This window comes from Amia ocellicauda, chromosome 17 (genome assembly GCF_036373705.1).
Source record: "Amia ocellicauda isolate fAmiCal2 chromosome 17, fAmiCal2.hap1, whole genome shotgun sequence".
NCBI classification, from domain to species: domain Eukaryota; kingdom Metazoa; phylum Chordata; class Actinopteri; order Amiiformes; family Amiidae; genus Amia; species Amia ocellicauda.
The window spans coordinates 12,102,746-12,127,646 of record NC_089866.1 but is presented as its reverse complement, the minus strand read 5'-3'; the positions used below and the strand labels follow the sequence as shown (position 1 = coordinate 12,127,646).

The 24,901-nt window shown below is 44.0% G+C and overlaps 1 protein-coding gene across 1 annotated transcript; it reads left to right on the top strand.

The window, feature by feature from the left end:
• The first annotated feature begins 574 nt into the window (after positions 1-574).
• LOC136713033 (probable helicase with zinc finger domain) lies at positions 575-24,253 on the top strand. The gene is made up of 13 exons (XM_066689924.1): positions 575-613; positions 706-851; positions 1,570-1,708; positions 2,357-2,540; positions 4,758-4,995; positions 5,345-5,528; positions 14,747-14,801; positions 15,874-16,046; positions 16,474-16,672; positions 18,796-18,863; positions 19,491-19,758; positions 20,029-20,197; positions 24,193-24,253. Exons 1-13 carry the CDS (start codon positions 575-577, stop codon positions 24,251-24,253), a joined length of 1,923 nt encoding a protein of 640 aa, XP_066546021.1.
• Positions 24,254-24,901: the final 648 nt, after the last annotated feature.

Sequence of the window (24,901 nt, the reverse complement as noted above, 5' to 3'; positions counted from 1 at the left end):
AGTATTAATGAACAGTTATTACTCAATTACCAACTAAACATCCTATTCTGAGTTTAGCATCTGCAATCCCTTGCTTCTGCTTCTATTCCCAATACAGGCAGCACCATTTCCACTGTGCTCTCTGCTGCAGCCTTCAGTTTTTCAAACTCTCCGTATCAGTCTCCTGTTCCCAGTTGAGTTTCTACATCCCTAGAAGATCCCCAGGATGACAGGACCATTGCAATGAAATCTGCCCAAAACTGGTTTGGAACCTAGGATGAGCTCAGTTTAACTTGTTGTCTTCTAGGTTATTTCACGCACATCCTGGTGGACGAAGCTGGGTGCTCTCCAGAGTGCGAGACCCTGTTGGCCCTGTGCCTAGCTGACCGCTCTACTCGTATTGTGCTCGCGGGGGACCCTGCACAGGTGAGGGGCTGCTAGCCAGGGCCTGAGTGATTTCTTTACAGTAACCTGACCCTTACCTTGAGCAAATGGGGTAGGGAGATTTATATATCCCCCCCCCCATCCCTCTCTCTCTCGCTGCCCCAGCCAGTAAGACCACACTTAGTCTATGTTTAATGTCCATGCACTCTTAATGGGTCATTCAGACATAGGCAGGACTCCAGGCTTATTTGTCTGAGAGCAAGCTGCACCTTGTCCGAGTCACGCTCTCTCTTCCTCTACTCTTTTCAAATGCTGTCGTCTCCTGGCCCCTGCCCTCTCTAGCTCCCCCCACTGGTGCACAGTGAGTTTGCCCGGGAGCGTGGCCTGCAGCGTCCCCTGCTGGAGAGGCTGTGCGCTCTGTACCCTGAGCCCTGCTGCTGCCGGCTGGAGCTGAATGAGCAGTACCGCACCCAACAGCACATCGTCAGGTGAGCCACTGGCACCACACATGCTTACGCTTGAGACTTTGTCCACACACTGCCCACTGAACTTTTCTCACATCTAGGTACAGCATTTACAGCCATATTTTCCCCTGAGTTTTTGTATTTCATTATACACCACCATAGAGGTACTTATTCTGTATATGATTTATGTACTAGCATTGTAAAGCCTAATTAATATATCTCATACTAGGCTCCCAAGTGACACATCTAGTGAGAGTCTCCACTCCCAAGTAAAGGATATAGCCTGCATGTAGTTGGTCTCCAGTCCTGCTTGAGCTGGGAGTTCCCAGGGTACGGTGTATAATTGGCGGAGGGTGTCTGCATTTTGGGGGGAAGAACTTCTTTGTTCTTTGCTCACCAACACCTCACTCTGGTGTCCCAGGCACCTCCCTGGTTCAAAGGTTTAGCAGTGGTTCCAGCTGCATTAAATCCTCGGATGGCTGTGATGGCTAGGCTGTGGCTATTCTGGGTATCAGTGCGGAAAATATGTAGTCTTCACAATGTACATTTTCGTTTGGTGTGTTGCTTTGTGTTCTCTCTCCTGCAGAAGTTGCAGTGGTGGGTTGAGCTGACTAATTTGCAGTTTTCAAATTGTGTTGTGGGGGAATAAACTATCTAATTGCATATATAAAAAAAAAATGTATGTGTATACATCAATATGTTGTAGGTGACTGGTTGCTGGTGTGTGTTGGTTTTCTGGCAGCCTGGTCTCTGAGCTGTTCTATGGTGGCGAGCTGCGGGCTGCCAGTAAACAGCCAGCTCACAAAGACTTCTTCCCAGTGTCGTTCTTCGTGGCGTGGGGGGCGGAAAAGAGCTGCTGCGGCTATTACAACTACGCCGAGGTGAGGGAACGATCTGCCCACTTTGAGCAATACAAATGCTCCTTCTAACAACAGATAGTCTTTCTGGTGTATTAATCTCCCTCAGTATCACGGTCTGTTTCCACAGGGGTGTAGCTGAGCTGGGGGACGGTTTAGTATAGAGAGCTGGGGCTGTTCTAATGGAAGTCACCCAGTGATAGTGTGTGTGTGTGTGTGTATATATATATATATATATATAATTTCAGATCCAACTTTGACAGAGGATCTAGGTTGAACAAAGCTGTTCACTTTATTTAATGACTGGCACAATATGACCATTCAGTTCCTGGAGATTTTTTTAACTGTAATCTTAAAAGGATTAAAATGAGCTCAGAATATTGCTGTCTCACCGTATCGTCATTTCAAAGATTTTCTCATAGGAAATGTTCCAGAGAATAGTGTCCACTGTGAAGAATGCTATGTTTCACCACTGATTGTCTACTTCTGTCTGCAGTTTACAGATGTATGATGCTAAGCTGCTGGTTATGTATAGTATCTTGCTGTAAGAAAGTTTATTGAGGACTTCTTGACATTTTGGTTGGGACATTACTGGTGCACGCTTGATCTGACGATGTGCATTATGGTTGTTTTGGCTCTGTCTGTCCTGGGCTGGGCCTCTGTGCTGTGCAGGTGCTGGAGGTGGTGGAGCAGGTGGAGAGCCTATGTAAGCGCTGGCCCGTGTCTTGGGGGAAGTTGGAGGAGGGCAGCCTGGGTGTGGTGACGACCTCGCCTGGCCAGGCCCGCTTCCTGCGCGCAGAGCTGCTGCAGCGAAGTCTGCACTGCGTCACTGTGGAGAGTGCCTTCACTGGACCAGGTATGTGTGTGTGTGTGTGTGTGTGTGTATGTATGTATGTGTATATATATATATATATAATATATATATATACACACGTGCACACACAGGGGCTTGTAGGCCATGGTGATCTCTCTTTCTCTGTCATTTTCATGTGTCTATTCCTTCCTCTCTGGCTCTGTCAGTCTCTCTGCGTCTGAAAAACTGGCTCTTTTGGGATGATGAAATTGTTGTCAACGCACTTAAATGGCTTTAATCTACACCAATAACATAACACTCGTACAAAAATAAGGTATTATAACCCTCAATTATAGTGTATCAACCACCCTCCTTGTGTTTGCTCTGTCAGTATCTCTCTTGCTGTACTTGTGCAGTGTTTCATCCGTCAATTTGAGCAAAATATTTCACACATCTTCCAAGTGTTTACTCGCTCTTACTCGCGTTCCTTGGAAAATGTTCTTGCAACAGAATGCATAATCAGCCTCCATAAAGACTAATTAACACAGGCGTTCTAATAATCGTCAGTGATAGATGTGCGAACCTGACACCTGTGTGTGTGTGTGTGTGCGTGCGTGCGTGCGTAAGTGTGTGCGCAGCGCGTGTTAACTGGGTAACAATTACACAGCGGCTCAGCGCACTGCCTAGGGAGAGCTTGTGTTAATTAAATAAACTTTTTAAAATTTCCAATTTGAGAGTGCGCCCTTCAGCACAAGACTGGGTTCTCTGTCGCAGGCCTTTATGAAATGTATATTTATTTTGTGTTTGGATTTTATGTATCCCTGTTTAATGAATGCTTAATTGGAAAAAACACAAAACAAGAACTGCAGCAATTAATTAGTTTTTTCAAATTGAATAGATCTCTGGTGGCTCATTTTATTTATTTATAATACATATGGAGAGAGTGAGAGAGAATATAATATGCCTTTGTTATCTTCAGATCACAAGTTGATTTTAAATGTCTTTCTCCCCCTGAAAAGTGCATTCGTTATGTTTGAACATACGGGTCTATTTCATGGTGAAAATATTAATATTACAAAATACATGGAATCTCTCTATATATACAGTACGGTGCAAAAGTTTTAGGCAGGTGTGAAAAAATGCTGTAAAGTATGCTTTCAAAAATAGACAAGTTAATAGATTTATCAATTAATTAAATGCAAAGTGAGTGAAAAGAAAAATCTACATCAAATCAATATTGGGTGTGACCACCCTTTGCCTTCAAAACAGCATCAATTCTTTTTTTTTTTTTTTCTACTTGCATGGCCTAAATGAGCCACCATAGTTCTTCAAAACTAGACTGGCCCTGGAAATGGAAAGAAACAAAATGATAAATGTATACACCCAATGGATTTCATAGGGACCTGTATGTTGTTCTTGTGCTGTGTGGGACTCAGGTAGGGTAGCCAGTGAAATCAATCGCTCTCAGGTGCCTTTTAACCTCCGGGCCCATGTATCCAGTACCCGGCAGCCTCAACCAGTTTTCCTTTGTGCCTCTGTAATTTGAAAACAAAAATAATAATAATGGGATCAAATAGCATCAATGCAGGGTCAGTGGGAAAATAAATTGGAAAGTTGGAGCAGTCACATCTCATTATAATGAGCTCGACGGCGCTCTGTATGGGGGCTGACACCCGGCCCCCCGGCCTGCAGGCCTGCTGTCTGTTGTCTTCTGTCTTCTGCTTTCTTTTATCTTTTATCTTTCTTCCCGTTTTGGATTTTACATTCCGTCATAGGTCACACTTTAAAGTCTTCCTCTCCTGTTTCACTCCTCTTGTAACAGTTTCTCAAACTCTCACACCCGCACTATTGTTGACGTGTTTTGTTTTGACTTTTGTTGTTGGTGCCGACTTGCCGTGCCAAAGAGAAGGTGAAACCTGTAGTAACCAGGTGTCTAATATTAGACCAGATGTTCAGTTGGCTGGACTGGTGGAACTGTACTCTCTGTGCCAGGATCACTGCCTCTTCATAGGGCCATTTTGCCTCCATCTCCAGTTCTCCCTCTTGAACAGTTTTTTAGTGTTTTTAAATGTCTGTCTTTATACCCCTCCACCTTTTATAATGATAACCCTGCTTACAGACAGTTTCAAGTCCTGTTTCAGACATAAGATGGACTATAATAAAAAACGTGATTCTTTCAATTCCAGATACTGTCTCCGTCCGTCACTCTCAATCTCCATCTCTGTCTCTATCTCTCTCTTTCCATCTCTATGCCTCTTTCTCACCGTCTCTTGACCCTAGGCCGTTATTTCCGGGTGCTGTTTGTGAGCGTGGTGAGGACGAGGCACACCTACAAGGAGCCGGTCCCTGGGGTGGGGGGTCGACGCAGAGAGCTCCCCCAGGAGGAGGATAGCGTGGAGGACCGGGAGCTGGGTTTCCTGTCCAGTCCCCGGATGCTGCGCTCTGTGATGCTGCGTGCCCAGTCCCTGTTGGCTGTGGTGGGAGACCCCGTAGCCCTCTGCACCATGGGAAAATGCCGGTGGGTTTGCATGCGCCTCCTCGTCTCTCGCTGATCTCGCGTTGTCAGCGGACGATAGCTTTTGCATTCATTTCTCATGTATCCCAGCACAAACTGAAGAGGAAGGAATATATATTAAGAGATGAATAAATACCTGTGGGAACAGCTCTTTCTCTCTCTGCCCCCTGATGCCCACCTTTTTTCTGTCACCTTTCTTTTCCGCTCAATTAGTCTTAAAATTTGTATTCCCTCCACTCATTGAACAATATAATCCTCTTCTTCCTGTCCCCATTATGAAGTCTGTCTCTGTCTGTGTCTCTGCTTAGTGTGTTTAACCCCCCTTTCACGTGTGTGTGTGCGCGTTCCTCAGGAGGGTGTGGGAGCGATACCTGGCTCTGTGCCACAAGAGGGACAGCCTCCATGGGGCCACGCTGCCCGAGATCCTGGCACAGATCGACAGCCTGGAGACCAGCCGTAGCTGTATGCTCAACCCCTTGGCCCCCGAGTTTGTGCCCCTCTCCCGCCGCCTGCCCGCCCCGCTGCCCTGCCTCACGGTGCGTCGCCCTGAGCCCACCTCTTCTGCACTGGTGCAGCAGCTCCACACACACGCACTAGTCAGACTTCTGTATATACCTCCGTTCTAATGACTGAAAGACTTATTTTTATAGATCCATCCATATATTATAATTAATCAAACAAAGCAGGCAAGACTACCTGACTCAAACCATCTCGGTGCACAGTTTTTCTGATCTTATATGAATCACTTTCTTCACTGTAGTGTGTGTGTGTGTGTGTGTGTGTGTGTGTGTGTGTGTGTGTGTGTGTGTGTGTGTATGTGTTTGTGTGTCCTCTTAGATTTTATCCTTCCACTTATTGCCGTCTTCCGGCTCCCCCCTCCTTCCGAATGTCTTTATTTGCTCATAATCAGTATCATTTTCTTCCGCACGCCAGCCTTCCCCCATGTGTCATTGTGTAATGTAAGCTCAAGCCAAAATATCTAAATGAGTTCATTAGACGTGTGATTCCACTCTCGGTGTGGCTTCCTCCTGCTCCAGTCTTGGCAGCGCTGTTTACGCCATCTCGGTTTTGGAGAGCTACAGTAACTCTGAGGCAAACAAATTAAATGAAAAGCTCCAAAGTTTTGTTTTTGAACTGAATTTAAAGTAATTTTGAGTATGTATTCATCCCACAAGTCCAATTTAAAATCAGTTCTACTAAGCTTTTACAGCCGAGGGTGTGGTGGCCATAAGCTGTACCACCACAGGTGTGGGACAACCGACCAATCCCGAAAGATTGGATGTTCATTGTGTTTCATAGCTTGTAGTACAGGCTTTTGATTTCTCCCTCAGTCTCCTCTCTCTCTCTCTCTCTCTCTCTCTCTCTCTCTTTCTCTCTACCTCATCGTCTTTGTCTTTCATTTTCTCGTCAGCCTTAATGCAGAGTCATCAGTTTAGGATTGGTACAATCTTTCTCGGGGTTAAAGCTATATTTTGTTTTAAAGGCAGATAGAAGATTATAAGCACTGACAAAAAAGGACAAAAACTAATTCACTTTCCTGATCTCTCCCATCCTGGGATGAAGGACTTGTCTAAATGTTTGTTCCCTGTCTGTTATAACAGAAGTGTGGTGTAAATTATAATTTAGTTTCCTAGAAAGAATTATAAAAGGATTCTTGGGGGTGTGTGTGCCTCAGATTAATTATCCCCCCACCCCATCCCCATGCATTAGATATTACATTTACTGAATCGTGTAGCTACCTAAAAATGTTTTTTAAGCTCCACAGTCTTTCAAGCTATCAAAGCCTCTGTTTACTTGAGCCCTTTAGCCCACTTACTGTGTCCCTTTGACCTGTGCAATGTTTTCAGTGAGAGCTGCACCAGGCCCCCCAACAGTGCTTTGTTTCAGCTGTTTGGGAAGAGGGGGAAGTGGATGGCCTGAACGTGCATGTCTTAGAAAGGACTTCTTAGGTGTTGTCTTCATTTGTAGCAGTGAACCAAGCTGCTGAACAGTTGGGTGAATTGGGAGGGTAAACAAAAGAATAAATAATTCAGTTTGAAATTCACACCGAGTCAGTACCGCTGTGCTCTGTGTCTGTGTCCCCCTAAGGATGACCTACACCAGGGGTAGTCGATCATTTTTTGTTTCCAAAACCTCTCTTCCCTGATTGGTTCATTTACTTCTGCTTGAAGGTGGGACTAAGCAGAGTGACAGTCCAGAGGGCCATTGACAGGTTAGGATTATTGTAATGAAATCGCCAGGAAGTAATATTGCAGTTTGGAAACATCATGGAAGCAGTGATCGGCTGTAAGATCTTCATTGTGAAACTGTGTAATATAAGTAAAATACAATTTTTATTTTATATAGTTATTTACATTTGCGTAGAATAAATACTTTTTTTAATCCTAATATTTAATGCATTTCCATTTTCGTGGCTAACACATCAGAGTAAAACAAGATAAAGGCAAGATCACAGAAGAAAACGCTGAAATGTTAAAAGTAATAAGCCCTACAGTAGGCATATTCTTGGTTTTTGTTATTGTTATATTTGAAGAAACTGACTATCTAAAATATTAACGGTAATCTGTATCGGAGATTGCATTGTGAGAAAACTGGTTTTGTATGCACTTATATATTTTGGAGGCGAGGTTGCAATATGTCCCCACGACAAATGATCCATAGTTTAGCTGTTTATTTATTGAAATCAGGATAACAAACCTAATACCTGTACAAAGTGATGCTCTTTCCCCAGTCCAGAACGTGTACAGAAACATGTGAACTGGGAACCTGTGAGAAATCAACTAACGGAGGAACACTAGCTCTATATAGCATATCCCATATTATGGCAAATATGTACGTAACACCCTATTGGCAAATAACCAGGAAGAGCTGCTACTAGGTTCCACACAAAAACAACCACTGAGGGCAACAAACCCTGTAACAATACATAAAAAAAAAAAAAAAAAAAAAAAACTGATTTGAGTTCCATTCAAAAGTGTCTAGTGGTCTGCATTTGGCCTGCGGTCTGCCTATTGACTACACCTGACCTACACCAATAAGCCTTTGTGGATTTTGATGGCTGGCAAATGCTTTATACCAGACAGCATGCATTGCGCTCCCTCAAAAGACCAGTCTCTGACACGTAATATTGGAGGAAAGGGGCTACATTTTTTTCCTTAACGGATAGATAATGTCCCATTTTCCAGAGTTTTTTTGTTGCAGGCAATGGCTCCTCTCTTATCGGTCTGATCTGGGTTGTAAATGTGTGCTGTCGCAAGCTGTTCGATCTGCGGGAGCCGGTCTCCTCACCCTAACTGAAATTCAATTGGACATCGTAGGAGGGCCAGAGCTTTTCCTCCCAGAGCTGTGCGTTTATGCACTGCGCTCCCTCACTGTCTTGGAGAGGACTCAAGAGAGGCATGTGTTTTGTTTAGTTTTTTCCCCTTTCTCAAGCACTCATCTAAAACAGCTGCTCATTTAGGCTTTGAATTGGATAGCGTCTTGGGGGTGGGTGGTCTCCAAATAAGGAAATTCAGGAATCTGTTTGATACTATAAACCCTTACCAGAGGTATTGCAATACCTTAAGATGGGTGTTTAGTGTATTTCCTACTGTGCATGCACTTCCTTGGTCTTAAAGACTGCTACAATCCTTTTCATGGAGGAATACTGTGCCCTTTCTCCTTGCAGTGCAGTTTCTAAGTGTAGTGAGGGGTGGTGTCATGATTACCCATTCCAGTTCATCCCAGAGGTGGTCTGTGGGTTTGAGTTGAGGATTTTAAACCTTCCCCCCTGTCCAACCAGAACCCCATGTTAGATTTCTATTATATAGTATTCATATATTGGGTGTAGATGAACAGGGCCCTCAATGAAACCTTCCATCAGTCCTGACACTGCTGATAAGTGTGGTGACATTTTACAGTTATGGTACCTTGCAATCTCGACATCGGCATCAAGAGCGTCATGTGTGATGCAATCCTTGGCTACCAGAGGGGAGCTTGTCCCATTAGTTTTTTGCAGTGCAGTGTAGAGCAACATTGATAAGAGCAAGACTTGTGAGCTGGAAGTCCTGGTTCAATCTGATACAGCTAAAGGAAGGAAAAATAAGGCCGTTGATAGCCTTCTGGTTTACTGGACAGGGCAGGTATAGAGTCTGCGTCTGCTTTTGTTGCTTAACAGCATCTTGAGAGGCTCACTGTATATTTAGAATTATTCTACAAAAGTTCAGACTTTTTCCCCTGGTGGCACTGGTTCTACTAATATTTTCAGTTGGTGACACCAGCACATGATTTGATCACACCAATTTATCACCACTGGGTGAGTATAATGAACTGTACCATGTCCCATTATGTCCCTGCATCCCATACAGAACCAAGATAATGACATGACATCTTTTATACATTGAATTTGAAAGACTGGTAAAAGAGTGCCACATTTATTTGTTGTGGATTTCAAAGTGTAAGTGTGGCATGTGTTCCTGAAATGGGCTGACATGGCTGTTCTACTGAACTCTAACTCCTAAAATAAATGTAATCCATAAATTATATGAAATCATAGATTATCGGCAGCAATTGGTTGAGATAGTAAAACAAAATGCATTCAAAAATCAGTCAAATTGAATAAAAAGGAAACCAAACAACAATGATGATGTTCACAACACTCACTGTTGCAAAGTAATTATTCATGCTAACTAAACTGCTAGGGTTACTCCAATCAGTGAGGGATGAGGGAAGAGTCAATGTGATCTACCGGTAGCCTATTGAGAAGGTGAAGTCAGTCATATCCCATCCCATCATAAGCAAATTGTCGCACTGCCAAGGGAAAGGGTTACAAATGTAAGTGTTTTAGTCACAGTTTAGAACCCTGATTTTGCAAACCCCTTCAGCACTCATGTGGGTTTGTATGCATGGTAGCTGATGAAGACGGAATAGATGCCATTTCCAGGGATGGTCGTAAAGGAAAACATGGTTTGTTTGTTTGTTTTTTGCGGTGTGTTTCCCAGCAGCCTGCAACGTGCCACAATCTGGAACTCTGACCGTCTTGCTTTCCTTCATTGGCGCTGTAGCGTGGGTTGCAACAGACTTTTTGTGGCATATGTTTGCGTTGGGACTTCTTCTGTCTGTCGTGTAGTCATCATGGCTCATTACTAGGCCTCAGACTGTTTATCGTCTCCTTTTCGCATTTCTCAGCTCTAGGCGTGACCTGTTATTCAACTTGTTTTCTTAACACAAAGACTGTTTATTCGCCAATTTTCCCTGCTCCAAGCCTGCCAATATTATTCATCTTGATTTAGCTGTCTTTTTCTAATGTCTATTGGACAAAGCCGCCTGTGCAGGAAATCCTTGTTTTCGGTTTAACCGAGAACCAGCCCTGGAGTTGAAAAGATGCGTTGCAAGCTGGTATAGATCTAAAATAATCAGGGCTGTATGCAGGTAACTGATACTTAATTGTCTGTAAGCTGCAAGAAAACCAGTGACAAAAGGGGAATAGGAAACAATTTAAAAAAGGGAGCATGGATCTTGAGCACAGCTCTGTTGTGAGCTCTCTTGGTGATGCATTTAGCCTTTTCACGAGGATGAGGTACAATTGGGGACATAATTCGCTCCCTGATGATCAAATGCATTCTAAACCAAGACTCTTTATACTGAAATGTATACGTTATAGTCTTAGAAACATAGATGCACTATATACAGAGAGGTATATACAATCTATATTAAAATACAAGCACTCCGAACTGAGATGCATTCATGCTTTGCTCGAGACGCATGTGCTCTATAATGAAAATGCACCTTTCTATATGGAGATCAGTCATCGGTCACAATCCTGGTATCTCCACCCACCTTTTAGAATTCTGGGGAAAGCACCTTGGTGTGCGCCCATTGGCATCATTCAAGCAAATGCCTTTGAATTGAGGGCTGATGTTATTTTAGCAAAAATGTTACACTTTTTTTATTTTTTATTTGGCTTGTATTGAGGGGTTTGATGCAAGCCTCTCTGTTTCGGGGCTCAGTTGAATCCCAACAGTAATTAAAAACAAAATTGTGCCTGATTTTCTTCCTCTGGTTTCATGGGCTCCCCTCTGCTCTGTGCTGAAGTAATAAACACCTGATCGAGTATTTCAGAGTCTCTTCATCACTCCTTATAAATCGTTCTGAAAGCTTGCTCGCTTAATCTTGAGCTCTGCATGGAATTAAGTGTTCTCACTGTACTGTGTGTATATGGTGTATGTACAGTGACTATAGGTCGTATTCATCCTCCTTTTACACATTTTGTTCAGTTACAACCTGATTGCTGCAAAAGGTGGTTCTACCAGGTATTGACAAGTGAATACTTCTCTAACCAAGACATTTCAGTTTTTGACAATTCACAATAAAAAAATCTTTGTATTCATAGTGTTAAGTAGGTTGTGTAAATCAAAGGGGGGACAAAAACATTGAAATGCATTACAATTTCAGGTTGTAACACAACAAAATGTGAAAAAGGCCAAGAGGGGTGAATACTCTCTATAGCCACTGTAAATGGTCAAATCAGCTCTTGCATAATATTATGGTGTTTCTGTGTCTTTGTTCTGCCCAGGTCATAATTAAAGGATGTTCATTAATCAGCGCTTTCTTTAATGCTGAGAATTGAGTGTTGGTAGGTAGTGTTCAAATAAGGCCTGGTCTCTGAGCGAGAGTTTGATTATTTGAAAATGTAAATGCAAAATGTGCTTAAGGGGGTGGTGAAGGTGATTGCAGGGGTTCTATTTGTTTGTTCTGAAGGCTCTTTGGTTGAGTTCTGGGTCACGATTAAGAAATTAAGTGTTTCAAGCCGTCCTTGAGCATGTTCAAAATAAATAAACAAAGAAATAAATAAGTAAAACGAGCAAAATCATTAGGAGTGCGATAGGTCACCAGCAGCCGAGAGAGGAACGGGCTGTTCTCACGGGTGGTGGAGGAGAAATCGATGCTGAGAGATGGGGAGATGGAGGGAGCTCTGTGAGAGGGACAGGAACAGAGAGAGAGACGGGGAGGGAAAGATGCAGAGATGGAGGAAGAGTGAGAGCTGCATTTCTGCAAATCCGTGATGAGTGTGCCCCAGAGCCGTTTCCCTTCCCACATGGTCATTGTCAGTCTGGCAGATCTCTCAGCTGGACTCTCACTTTCTACAGTGATTTATTTTTTAACCATTTCAGATACTTGTAAAATGAAAATAATTGGCACATATCTCACTTTATTTCCTAGAAGTACCTACCTATGGGACATGCAGTCCTCAATGCGATACGTGTTCCTCCTCCTTGAACATGACATTGCATCATACAACACCGAGGCCAAATGCACCTCTTGCATGATTTTTGCATTCCTTCAAACAGTCAATTGTCTGAGACTGCAGGGGTTAGACTGAAATGGTTTTCTAGATTAAAAAGCTTGATCCCTTTCCTCTATTGAGGAACCAGGCTGAGGCCGGGAGCTCGCTCCCTCGATCGGGATGGTGCACTGATGTTTTAGGAGTGTGGGTGAGTGTTGGCTAAATCTTTGAGAGTACTGGATAATCACAGTGTTTTGGTATTGAAGGTGGCAGTGCCCATGGCTGTGTGTGGGTGGATGATCAGAGCGTTTGTTCCCTGTGTCCGTTAATTCCTTCAGGGAAGTGTCTCCCCTCTGGCTTTGGGAGACATTCAGACCAGGCCAGCTCCATATTCCTTGAGATTCAATGGCTAAATATGGTAGAACGGAAAGCAAATCTGGATTGTGTCTAAAGGCTCCATCTTAATCCATTTTATATTGCCAAGCTGTTGGTTTATTTAAGGATGATGGGAATGTTTTACGGTCATTTCTAGAAAAATGTTTCTCCCTGCCAACTTGGCTCTGCATTGTCGGTTATTTATATGCCCTTAAATACACCAACTGGCCTGTATCCGTGTGTCTGATATACATACCGTATGTATTTTGACAACTGATACTAACATAAACGTCCACTAGTGATTAGTTATTCACTTTACAAGGACACGGCTAAATATGGTTAAGAAGGCATCGTTTTAAATTGTCTGTTTGACCTGTACCTGTAACAGTGAGTGAAATATCTAGCTGTCCCAACTTGGCCAAACAAGTTCAATATAGAAGTCAAATAAAAACCTCTGTGGTCTAAATGGATTCATAGGAGAGAGAGAAACCCCAGATAACAGGTGGAGACAGTCAGAGGAGGGAGTAATGTTCATGAATGGAGCACGCTCTTTCTCTCTCCCCCCCTTCTCTGGTGCTTATCCTTCTCAGGCTAATCCCATTCCAAATCGATTGGACGGCTACTTGAAAAGGGGTTTTTCCAAGAAGCGGGTCAATAGAACCGCTTCTGAAAAGACAAAGCTGCTCTCCTGAGGTAAATCCATTCTCGGCGGAGCAGTATTGAACCAGGAGCTGTCCAAACTCCACACTACTGTTGACTTTTCCCCCCTCTCCCCTCTGTAAATGTCTAATTTCCGAGCCGGGCCATGGTGCTGTCCTAGTGCAACAGAGGCAGCTCCTGTGTGTGGTAATGTGAATGACGAGGCCGGCTCCACGGAGCTCTGAGCTCCCCGCTCTGCTTCACTCCTGCGGCTCACCGGCCCTGATGTGTGTTTTGAGTCACACTGGTTTGTATTTTTCCAGGAAACAGTGTAAATGTGTGGTCCTCTGGCCACGGCGGTGATGTAGTTTTCCTGCTTAACTGACTGAAAGAGGGCACGCTGTCGGGGAGCAGGGAGTGCACCACTCCCAAGGAGAATCCGCTCTCTCCATTTGTAACCAGTGCTGCCTTCCCTCGAGTAGTCCTCATGGTCACTGGAGCCATTGGAAGTACCTCGGCATAATCGGATTGTGTGCTTTACATTCCAACTTTGCTTCCCGTTGCTTCAAAGTTAATGGCAAACCATTCAAAGAATTTGTATATATTTTGGGATATAATGTCATGCAGAAAAAGCACATCAAAAATGATTACAATTGCATCCATTTTTATTTTTTCCCCATGTAAATTCCGTGGAGATATGCTTGCGATTTGTAGATGTTTGGGGACACTACAACATTTATTTGTATTTCCAGGAAGTGTCATTTTACCGGCATGCAACGTCATCAGGGCTATTCCTAATGATTACCAAGCAGAATACTTTTCATCCACTACTTGACTTTAGCACATGTTCCAAACAATGTGACATGATGTTTTTGCTGGTTTATGTTGTTTTACTAATTCAATTTTGGGACATTTCTTAAAGGAAAAAGGAGAGACATATTTAATTATGTGCCTGAGTAGCTTACTCCCCCCACCTCTCTGTGTAAAGTGCCTCCTGTCTTGCAGACTTATGATCCATGCATTGCTGAGACTGAAGAACTCCTTGGTGTTAACTTTCCACCTTGTATGGTGTTTTGAAACACCTGAATCAAATCTCCTTTCACACCAGCCCTGTGTTTCTCACGCCCAGTTGGCTTTTATATCCAGTGTATGTGTGGAAGTGAAGTTCGGCAATTAAAAAATACAAATGAAAATTGCCTTTCTGATACATTGGCTCATATTATAGAAGCTCATGAACCCTGAACTGCATCAATCAGCTGTACAATGGGAGTCTTATTTCTGTGGTTTAAAAAATAATAATTTAGAAGCAACTGTTGGTTAAACGTACCAAGAAAGAATTGTGTGGCAGGAACCAGAGACTCACAGTTGAGAAAACATGTCAGTGCTCTATAAGTACGTGATGTTAAGCCTGAATGACTTTGGCTGTTTCCTGATTTTATGATTATTAATCTGATGCTTCTTCTTATTTCTTTCCAGAATAAAAAGATCCAGTTTCAGCGCTTCAAACACCCGGCACAGAGAGACCTCTATGGTAAGCCAACTGCCCTGCCTATCACTCTATAAGCTTTTTTTTTTTTTTTTTTAACTCCCATTTGTTCCCGTGGATCTTTCAGAACAATACAGTTTGATGTGACTAGTTGAGGCCCTTCTTCAAAAAAGCACAGGAAGCTGGCAGAGCTGGTGCCTGCTCACTCGGCCTGAATCATACACTGTCAGCCCCCTTTGGAGACGAGCCCGCGAGCGCAGTGAAAGGCAATCACCGGGTTTCAAAGTGTGCGTCAGGCTTTCGTTAGGGACTGTGATTGGGGTATTCATCACCGCACAATACCTACAGATATGCAAGCCCTGCCATTCAAATGGAAATCCTTATTATGGCTTTGAAAACTGTGGGGTGGGGTGTGTGTGGGGGGGGGGATGAGAATAGGCAGGCACTCTTTTGAGTTACATACAGATATGCTTTGTATGCCAGATAGAAATGTTGCATTATGTTTTTGTTTTTTTTTCCTCCCCTCTCTCTTTGTATTGGGGCTCAGTTGTGACTCCCAGTGAAAGCCTCTTTGAGATGATGCACCGAGTCGCGCAGCGTACTAGGTGCCTCTGGGCACCGTGCTGAGATCTCTAAGAGCGGTGTCACTGGGTTTGTGACGCCCTAGTGCTGGGCTTTCTGTTCTGGCACTCAGTGTGGCAGGGGGCTTGACAGACCAAGCCCATTTTGGAGAAACTGTGCTGTCTATATCTCTCTCGTGTTGCTGAACCTGAGCTTGCCATATATTAAAGTTGGAGAGTATAAAAGAAAAAATGATTCTCAAAATAATAACACATGCATGCTGCACCAAGAGTGATTGAAATACTGTAATGTGTGAACCGATTACTATGACAAAGAACATTTGATTTGTTTTTTAATTTTTGTTAAATGTTTTTTTTTTTTTTTTTTTTTTTAATCACTGATCTCCAATTAGCCAAGCTCACGTATCCTGTCAAAATCAGCAGATATTTTCCACAAGGTCCACAGCCTGCATGCATTGTCTGGGATCACATTAGATGCATTCCTAAATTCATGTTCTGTGCCTGTGTGTCATGAAACCCTCTGCTCTTTCTTACAGGACACGCATTTCCCCTCGGGGGGCCGCCTTGCCCCCTGCCTCTCCCCGTGGGTCGCCATTCTGTGTACGGGAGGTCCCCCAGCCCCCTGCCACGCCCAGACCCCTCGACCAGGAGCAACCTGCTGTGCGGCTCCCCCTACCGCAGCCGCCTGCTCATGCCTCTCCCTATGTCTGTGAGTAATAGCAAGAGTGCCCCTTCACTTGGACGCCCACAACCTGCTGTCTGGATCCACAGCAGCCTGTAGATTTGGAGGCCTGTGTGTATAGATTAATATTTAAGCAGTCACTCTTGTCTAGCTTAATGTGACTTTTGATAGAAAAAAAAAAAAAATACATACTTTTGCCTTTAGAAGGAATGTCATATACTAACAAATAAGGTGAAATGTACAGTGTTGAGTAAATATGATCACTGCACGGACGGTGAGTCACCAGAGCCAGATCTGGTGTAAGCTGGAAAAAGAAAAGCAGCTTTTCCTTTAACTAGCATGTTCAGTTCGATGTGTTACTTCTGTGTGCATGTACGTGCACAACCCTTAAACTCAATGGAAAACTTTACTTGTCAGACTTACTTTGTGACTGGGCTGCTCTCTGGTGCTCTAGGTGCCCTCCTCTGGGTACGGGAACTGTGTACCAATGGACCCACGGATGATGGCCTGCCAGGCGGCCATGGCCTACAACCTGAGCCTGTTGCAGAACGCAGGCGGGGGGCTCTCACCGACCGTCCTCAGCTCACGGTCCCCTTCCCCTCTATCGCCCTTCAGGAGCCCCCCGGATGGCAGCATGGAGCTGGGGAAACCAGGTGAGCTGGCAGGACAATCAGAGCTTGGGACAACAGTCCCCGTCTAGCTGTCTGTATTACTGTAAATGTGCGCTTATCTGACAGTCTTGTTCTCCACATTCGGAACGATCTGGCACTTGTTGATGACATCATTGTTGTGCTCGTGTTAAAGTTACATTAATATCTTGAGCATTTTATTTTGTAGATATCTTCTACAGAAGTGTTCAGCTTCTGTCATGTTAGAGGATAACCCAGTCAAGTCTGTGAAATAATAAGGCTTTATTGTAATAATAAAAATGAAACCAGAAGTCTATCTGTGCTGATAATGTTATAGACAGCCGGAACGCCGTACGTATTGACCAACTAAACTATGACTTGGACATTTCCCCCCTGAACCAGCCTATCAACTTCAATGTCATGCAATACCTTATGTTGCACCCTCCAGAAACCCTTCGGGGGGAACACTTAAGAGCAAAGTTCATTTTAGTCATTCTGGGCAGCTGGCCACCGATGATTCTGGTATTGCACTGTGTTGCATGACATTTCAGTTTGCACCTCTGGGTTATTAAAGGGTCAGGTTATAGGGCGGTTGGCAAGAGTGGGGGATCAGGGAATTGGATTATTAGGATCCTCATTCGCTGCATTTCAGCAGATGTCCTGAATTTTCTAAACGTTAGCTTCACTTCCTTCCTCTAAAACTCCTCACCCACTGACCTTTCCTTCTAGACAGCATCTACATCTCGCAGTAACGTGTCATTTAAATATATGATTTATTTAATTTTAACATTAACGTCCCGCCCCCCCCCCCCACCGATTGTGCATGTCACCACAGTGTTATGCAGGACAGTTTAATTTGCAGAGGGTCACTTTCTGAAAGGTTATTATACTTGTATGAACAGCCGCTGCACTTTGGTAAACATTAAATTTAGATGAATGAATTTCAATTTGGCTTTGTATTGCTTTTCAAAGCTCTATTTTTAGCATCCCTTACCCAATATCCAATGAATCTTCTTCTGACGGTAATGTTATAGACTGAGAGAGGCTAATGTACTTGACCAGGGAGAGCTAAACGTCGGCCTGACAGCCGTCTGGGATGTCTATTCCGTACCGCAGAGATATTGCTCTTGTATAATTAGCTCTCCTAATATCCATAATGTCTTGTTGTTTTTTGCTCAGACCTTTCTCATCTCAGCTGAGTCCTTGACCAATGCGATTCTTCATCTGCTTTGAGGTTTTAAGCGCACAGAGCCGAGTTGGAAACCAGACTGTCTTTGCAAGCTATTAATCAAGTATGAATAGGATTGGTTGTGCTGGCGGAGGGAGATGCTTGGCTAGGTATTGGACTGTGTTGGTGAAATATACAATGCTTCCCCGTATCACCTTTCAGATTCAGATTAATGGATTTCAAAAGCAGTTTTATACATATACACTGAGTGGCAACTTTATTAGGTACACCGACTTAATATCGAGTTGCTCCTCCTTTTGCCCTCTAAAGAGCCCAATTATGTCTGGGTATGCAGTATATTTCACAGAAAGGGCAATCCAGGAATCCAGCCTCTTGCTGGGAATTCTCAAAATACTTGCTTGGCTCAAGCAAAGCTTCCTATTGAAGCACAGGCCAGACTTCATTTCAAACTGCGCTGTCACAAGCCACTCTGACTGGGATTCTCCCCAGAAAGTGGCAGACAACTGGTTGACTGGGATGTTAGGCTTAAAATCGGCCAAAGATTCCCTGTCTTGCTCCAAAGTGTTGAGCCCTGACTCCTCAGTGAGCGCTGTATCCGTCCTCCCTGTGGATCTGAACAATTTGCCATTCCAAATCGGAGAGGCTATGAAAAGAGAGGGGTGATTGCTCTGCTTTAATTCACAGGCAAAAGTATGGAGGATTTGGAAAGCTCCATTTTCCATCTGAAAAACAAAAACCTCCCCTCATCCTACAGGGATTGTTGGGAATGCTGCTGTTTCTCAACCCTAGTTTAGAGGAGCATTTAAAGATAAAAAGGTATCCAGTGACTGAAACCCCCACATGAGGAGTACTCATCTCCCCAGTGGAGAGTTTTTTCATTTTTAGGATCTATGATAAAAATGCCTGCCTGCAATTGTGTTTTAAGTATCAGTTTTATTTTTAATTTTTCTCTCTTCAGGAAGAGAAGATATGAGGCCAAGTTTTGGAGCACTGCAGTTGTGGGAAGAGGGAGGAGGACATGACCGGGTAGGTTGGGCTGTGGGCTTGGGGTGGGGGTGATTTAATTTACACCATTGGACACAAGGAAATAATTTGATTTTACAATTTATCTTGGCAATTCCAATTTATTTTGTTTCCCAAAGATATTTGACTAGGATGTGGAGAAAGACCAGTTGACTGACTTATTTTCTAAAGTCTCCAAACTTGGATTAAAATAATACATTAAAATTGTTTTGTGTATCCAAGGTCAAGTCGCCATTGCTGATGTAATAGCATGAATGTGACACTTGTACACCCAGATAAACGCTAATTTATAGTTAGTTGACACTTTCTATTACAGGGTGTAAGCCAGCGGGATTATTCGTAATGCAGTGATTCTTTATTGTCTAAAACCCTGCTTTTGGACCAGCTAACCGTGGCTGAATTGCACATTGAGTTGGACTGAGAGAGAGGAGTGCCCCAAATTCCATTGGAAAGCATGAAGCCCTTGGTGATGGATTTATTTTTTGCCTGGCTTCTGTGCTCCAGCTCCCACTCTCCCTTGCTGCACACGGCTCAACTCCCCCTCTCTCTTGCTCTCTCTCTCTCTCTGTGTGTGTGTGTGTGTGTGTGTGTGTGTGTGTGTGTGTGTGTGTGTGTGTGTGTGTGTGTCAGATTTCAGGATCACTGGACTTGCTGGGTGGAGGAGGCGCCCCCTGGTTGTCAGAAGGTCATATGGACAGGTGCTCCACCCCCAAACACCACAATGCCAGACCCTTCCCCAGCCCCACCAGCCTTGGCCTAGACAGCCCCCCGCTGCATTTCAGACCCCACCCGAATTCCTGCCGCCCTCCGCTGCTGTCTCACTTCGACGTCTTCGGCAGGAGCCCCTCCCCAGGACCGCACGGGGCATCACACCCTGCCACTCACAACGGCGGACATGGTAAACCTCCCCCTTTCACCCAGTTAGTGAATGTGTGTTTAATCATTCAATAACACTTTACAAATGACCATGTGTTCATGTTTGTTAATAGTAATACTAATAATATGAATAGTTTTAACAGATGGCAAGCATCTTTATGATTTTTTTTCTCTGTAAATATCAGACAAGTTTACTGCTTGCTCTTAAGATGTCATACTTTTCAAAGAACTTAATATTGTTATGATATTAAAAATATTGTGACTGACTGTGTGCGTTTGCTTCCTCTCACAGTGAGTTGTGCCCCTCGGAACAGCCTGCAAGGGGGAGACGGGGTAGGCTCCCGGATGAGCCCGTGGATGGAGCAGGGCAGTGACCTGGGCAGCGCACTCCCCTCCCGGCCCCCATTCTACCTGTCCCGCCCCTACAGCCAGAACAGAGAAGATGGCTGGATGCGTGATAGGTATGGCTGCCTGGATGCCTGTGTACTGTTTTCAGGAGATGCACTTTCAAGTCCTGTTTTCTGCTTTTGCCCCACTGCCTATTCGGTTAATTAACCGTGGTTTGGGCCATTTAGCACCAGTCTAAGTACCAATCCGTTTCATTCTCCACCTCCTCCATTCAAATTCCCCGCACGCGTCTCCCCTTCACTTCTTCTGTGCATCAAGTAGCCCTTAAACGGCGCTCCCTCCAAAACACCACTTCAGTGTCAAGTGATTATATAATCTCCGTGTTTAGCGGTCGCCACTCTCGCGCCGGGCCAATCCACATTCGGGAAACACGCACTGCAGTGGGATCTCATACAGGAGGTCAGAAGTGTCCTTTTATGTTGGCTCCATAGGACTGGGACCCAACTGAAACAGAGATGATGAGTTTAATAAGGCTCTACCAGAAGGCCAGAGGGAGAAATTGAGCCAGCTTTCGATAAAATGCATCTCTGGCCTCTCTGCCAGCAGCTTCTCCTGTCCTGCTTTTCTCGATTGCTCGATTGGTCTGGATCTGTGTGTTGGTTTTGTTGGCTGCATTACTAATGTTTTGTTGCATGAGTCAGATAGAGAAAGCTTTTCCATGTATTTAGGTTTGAGAAGCAGAATTTACTTGATCTAAAATCTTCACATATTTCTAATGAAAATAATAGTGTAGCAAAGAGAAGGGTCTATTTTACTGCACTTAAATATTGTCATTACTTGGTTTTAATAACAAACACAAAGTAATGCGTAACACTTTCATGTAATCCTGTCAATGCCGCAGATGCTTTTAAGATGAGTTTTGCTTAGGATCATAATTTGTTGTATTTTGCTTTTCATTAGGTGTTACCTGCTTGTGGCTTCCTAGTGTTTTATAGGGGTTATATGATTAATTTTGTATACATGAATTGCAATACTTCTCGGTACGATGCAAAAGACGCTTCATATAAAATTGGTTTAATATATATTTTTTTAATCTGTCAATCATATCATATTTATGAATTTTGAAAAATTGAAACATGACTGAACTTACTTTTAATGTAGGCTACTTTTTTTAAAATGTATCTTAATGCTAGATATTCCAACTTAATGCTGAACACAATTATAGTTTGGTTGGTACTTCTGTGCTTTTCTTTAAATCGGTGAACATTTTTTTTGATCAAGCTAAAACTGATATCCAATGAACTGTAGGTTACATGGTGCTTTGACTTCAAAGTGCAGTATACCACTGTGATAAAGGATTTATTTTGAACTAAATGCCAGTTTTTATAATTTTTAAGTCCATAAATTAGTTTTTCATTAGTATCGCAATATGTATCGTATTGTGGATGGTGTATTGCAGGGTACGTCAATTAGGTTTGGCCTCGTGCCATTTTTTTCCCCGAGCTAATTGTCAGCGGGCCAGTAGGGGGGAGGGGGGCCAGGTGCTGATGGTGTTAATTAATTTGGGGGGTTTTGGGGAGCCAAATAACATTGATGGCGGGCCAAATGGGAGGAAATGGGAGCCCCGGTGTATTGTGATGCATATCGTATCATGATTTTGGTGCGTCATCTCATCCCTCGTGTTTTATGGTGTGCTTTGCTTCACCGTCACATGTAATTCCTCCCTTGTGTCAACAAGTCAACACCCATCCTGGATTTGGACTAAAAAAAAAATATGGCTTTTTCCACTGCTGTGGCACAATCCAGATACTACTACTAAAAGATAAGACATGCCACACGTGACCTGTAGGTCAGCTTCCTCCCTGTACCTGCAGTCGTTTTGAATTGTGGGACCCTCAGCCAATCATCCATCACTAAGCCAGAGCCTGCTGGAGGTGAATGAAATGGGAACTCACATCTAAAAATGCTTGGCAATTTTAAAGAGCAATCGACAACCAATGTTGAATACATTGTGACCCCATAGTGTGTCATAATAAATTACATAATAAATAATAAATAATAAATTACATTGCAGGAGATGTGCAATGTGGAACAGCATCCAGACACAGGACAACACTTAGGAACAGACCATATTTTGAATTACCAGTGCTTCTCGCCACCCTGCTCAGTAACTCCAGAACTCCATTCCCCCGTGGTCTAATCATTTCCCGTTTTGAATCTCTGATCCCTGTAAGCAATGGCCTGTACACACAGACTACAAATGTGCTGACTTAGTTTGAACCAAATCTTATATGATATAGATAGTAATGCATCACACCTATGGATCAGTTTCTTCCCTTCATTGGAATTACCCTCTCAAAGAAAACTCTTTTTTTCATGCTGGGAAGCTTGGGAAGAGAGGGAAATGTGATGAGAGAATCTTAGCTGGTAGCAGAGCCATTCTCCCTCATAATGCAGCAGAGCTTTTGAAGTATTAATTTATAATTAGATAGGCTTAAAACACCCATAATTTTGTTTGTATTGGGGTCCAAGTGGAATTCACAGGAATTTGTTTAACCTCTAAAAATACTGGACTAATAAAATATTGGGACTATATCACAAAGAGTAGCTGTTGTCAGTGTATTTAATAGTGTAGGCCCACCCTTGTTGTTAATAATAAATAGTGCCATTCTCATGATTGATCGCTACAGAAATACTGCACCCGTTTCTAGGGCACTGAGAGCGGAATTCAGTGGTAAGTAATTCCAGAAGTTTTTTATTTAGATGAAGATCAGGACCCACAATTGGCACTGAAATATTTGAAACGATTCTCCTTAAAAGCAGTGAAACACTCCCAGCCAGCTTTGTGATGGTGCGCTAGTGTGTTGGTTGATGTACAGGCCTTCACCACATGTGTCCACTAGTTGGCGGCTGGCAACACACTGGAATTTTGAATGGCTCAATGCAGTGGCAATACTGGGGCCATTTGCCAAAAATTCAATCCTCTGACCTCTGATGTAAACTGTTAATGGCACAGGGAGGCTTGTCCAGTTACTCCTGGTCATGTTGGTTGAGTGCAGGCTGTCCCAGAAAGCACCTTCAGTTGCCAGGTTTCCCATCGCAGAGTTCAGATTGTACTGACTGTGGAAATCCCGAGGGCATGTTTCAGTCCCAGCTGCTGAACAGGCGCAGGTGTGTTTGATTTTAAACGAAACACAGCAAAAAGAAATGGCAGGATTGGTTATGTAATGCATTTAAATTGGTGCTGTTATTTCCAGCTCTTCTAAACGTAATTTCATAGTCATTGAAAGAGGATGGTAAAAAAATTGGAAAAAGAGAGAACAGCCAACTGCTTCTATTGGAAAGCAGAGCGCAGGTGTTTCTAGAGATAAGTCCCGAACTTCCCCCCGCTGCACCGGAGTCACAAACGAGGCTCTCGCCTCGGGGGTGATTAAGGGAAGCGCTGTCATTATGGTGCTCTCTGTAGAGCTGGGATGTACTTGAGCAGGACCTGGGGAGAGGCGAGAATGAATCAGCTGGTGGCGTATATAGTGACTTCTCAGAATCTTTCACTGCAAAGTGTAGTATTGACACACACACATGAAGACCGATACAGACACCCAGACGGATGGAGGGACAGACAGACAGACAGACAGACGGAGGGACACAGACAGACAGAAGCACACACACAGACGGACCGCTCTTGCACAACTACTGACATACAGCTACAGTGACCAGGAGTGGGTGGTGGAGTATTGAGTGAGGAGCGTGGGGGGTGGGGGGTGGGGGGAATTTCAACAAAACAAAGCAATCCAGCCCAGCTATTGCATCAGTTGATGCATCATCACTAACAGATCCTAACCTGCAGACAGGAAAGCGTGAAGGCACAGGAGTTCGTGGTGTGCGATGAATGGTGGATTGAGACGAAAGTAGAGCCAGTTTTGGAGCCTAACTTGATCCAGGCTCTCTGACGCATATGACCGCATGTTAAGGAAGATGATTGGAGGACTGTGTGGGAGTATGGGTTGGGAGACTGCTGGGGTTGTCCTTCGTCTTGGTCCTCCTGACCTGCACTATGAGTCAAATGGTCTCTCACGCTATGCTGCGGCTCTTGGTGTTTCCCATCCAGGATGCTGCCAGACGGCCTTCTCTCTGTGTTCTCGGTTGGCGCTCCATATGGGAGAGAATGAGGGGTGCTGGAGGGCAGCGCCTGGGTAGCCTACCTCTGTGGGCGCTGCGAGCTGGCAGCTGAGTCCGTGCCCTGACCGAAGTAGTGCTCTCAGCTGTGCGGAAGCTGGCACCTGGGCTCCCAGCCCCCAGCAGCATAACCCCCAGGCTATCGGGTTCCATAAGACATAGCCTCGCCTTTATTATGAAAAGGCCCAGTGGAAGAATCCCTTTAGTCCTGGGTAGAAGAGGCAAGGAGGGTTTCAAAATGTTGTATTTAGACCCATCGATAATAGCCATCTCACAAGAAACAAAACTGGACCTTGGAATTTGATGTTTCTTCCAGCATCGCTGCAGTAATTGTGTGAAATTGTCATCTCACACACAAAATGGACTACTCCAAAGAGTTAAACTCCATCACAGTTGAATTCTTTATCTCACCTCCTAGCTGAAAGTCAGCCAGTACAATCAGTGCGGATTGTAGTGATACATAGGAGATCGGCCTGAGGGGAAAATACTCCATCCAAGTTAACGGCTGTCCCCTACCCAGGGCTTCATGCCTGCTCTGCCCCCCCCAGGCAGAACATAATACCTCATGCTTCTCCAGCTGCTGCATCAGAACCTCCCAAATACTCAGAGCATGTTGCAGAGATGTCTGCCTTGTGGAGAGG

Bases quoted from the DNA above. Each gene is read 5' to 3' on its own strand.
- LOC136713033 (XM_066689924.1), top strand. From the start codon at position 575: ATGGGTCATTCAGACATAGGCAGGACTCCAGGCTTATTT. The intron at 1,709-2,356 runs GTGAGGGAACGA...TGTGCTGTGCAG, and splicing joins GCTATTACAACTACGCCGAG to GTGCTGGAGGTGGTGGAGCA. The intron at 4,996-5,344 runs GTGGGTTTGCAT...CGCGTTCCTCAG, and splicing joins TGCACCATGGGAAAATGCCG to GAGGGTGTGGGAGCGATACC.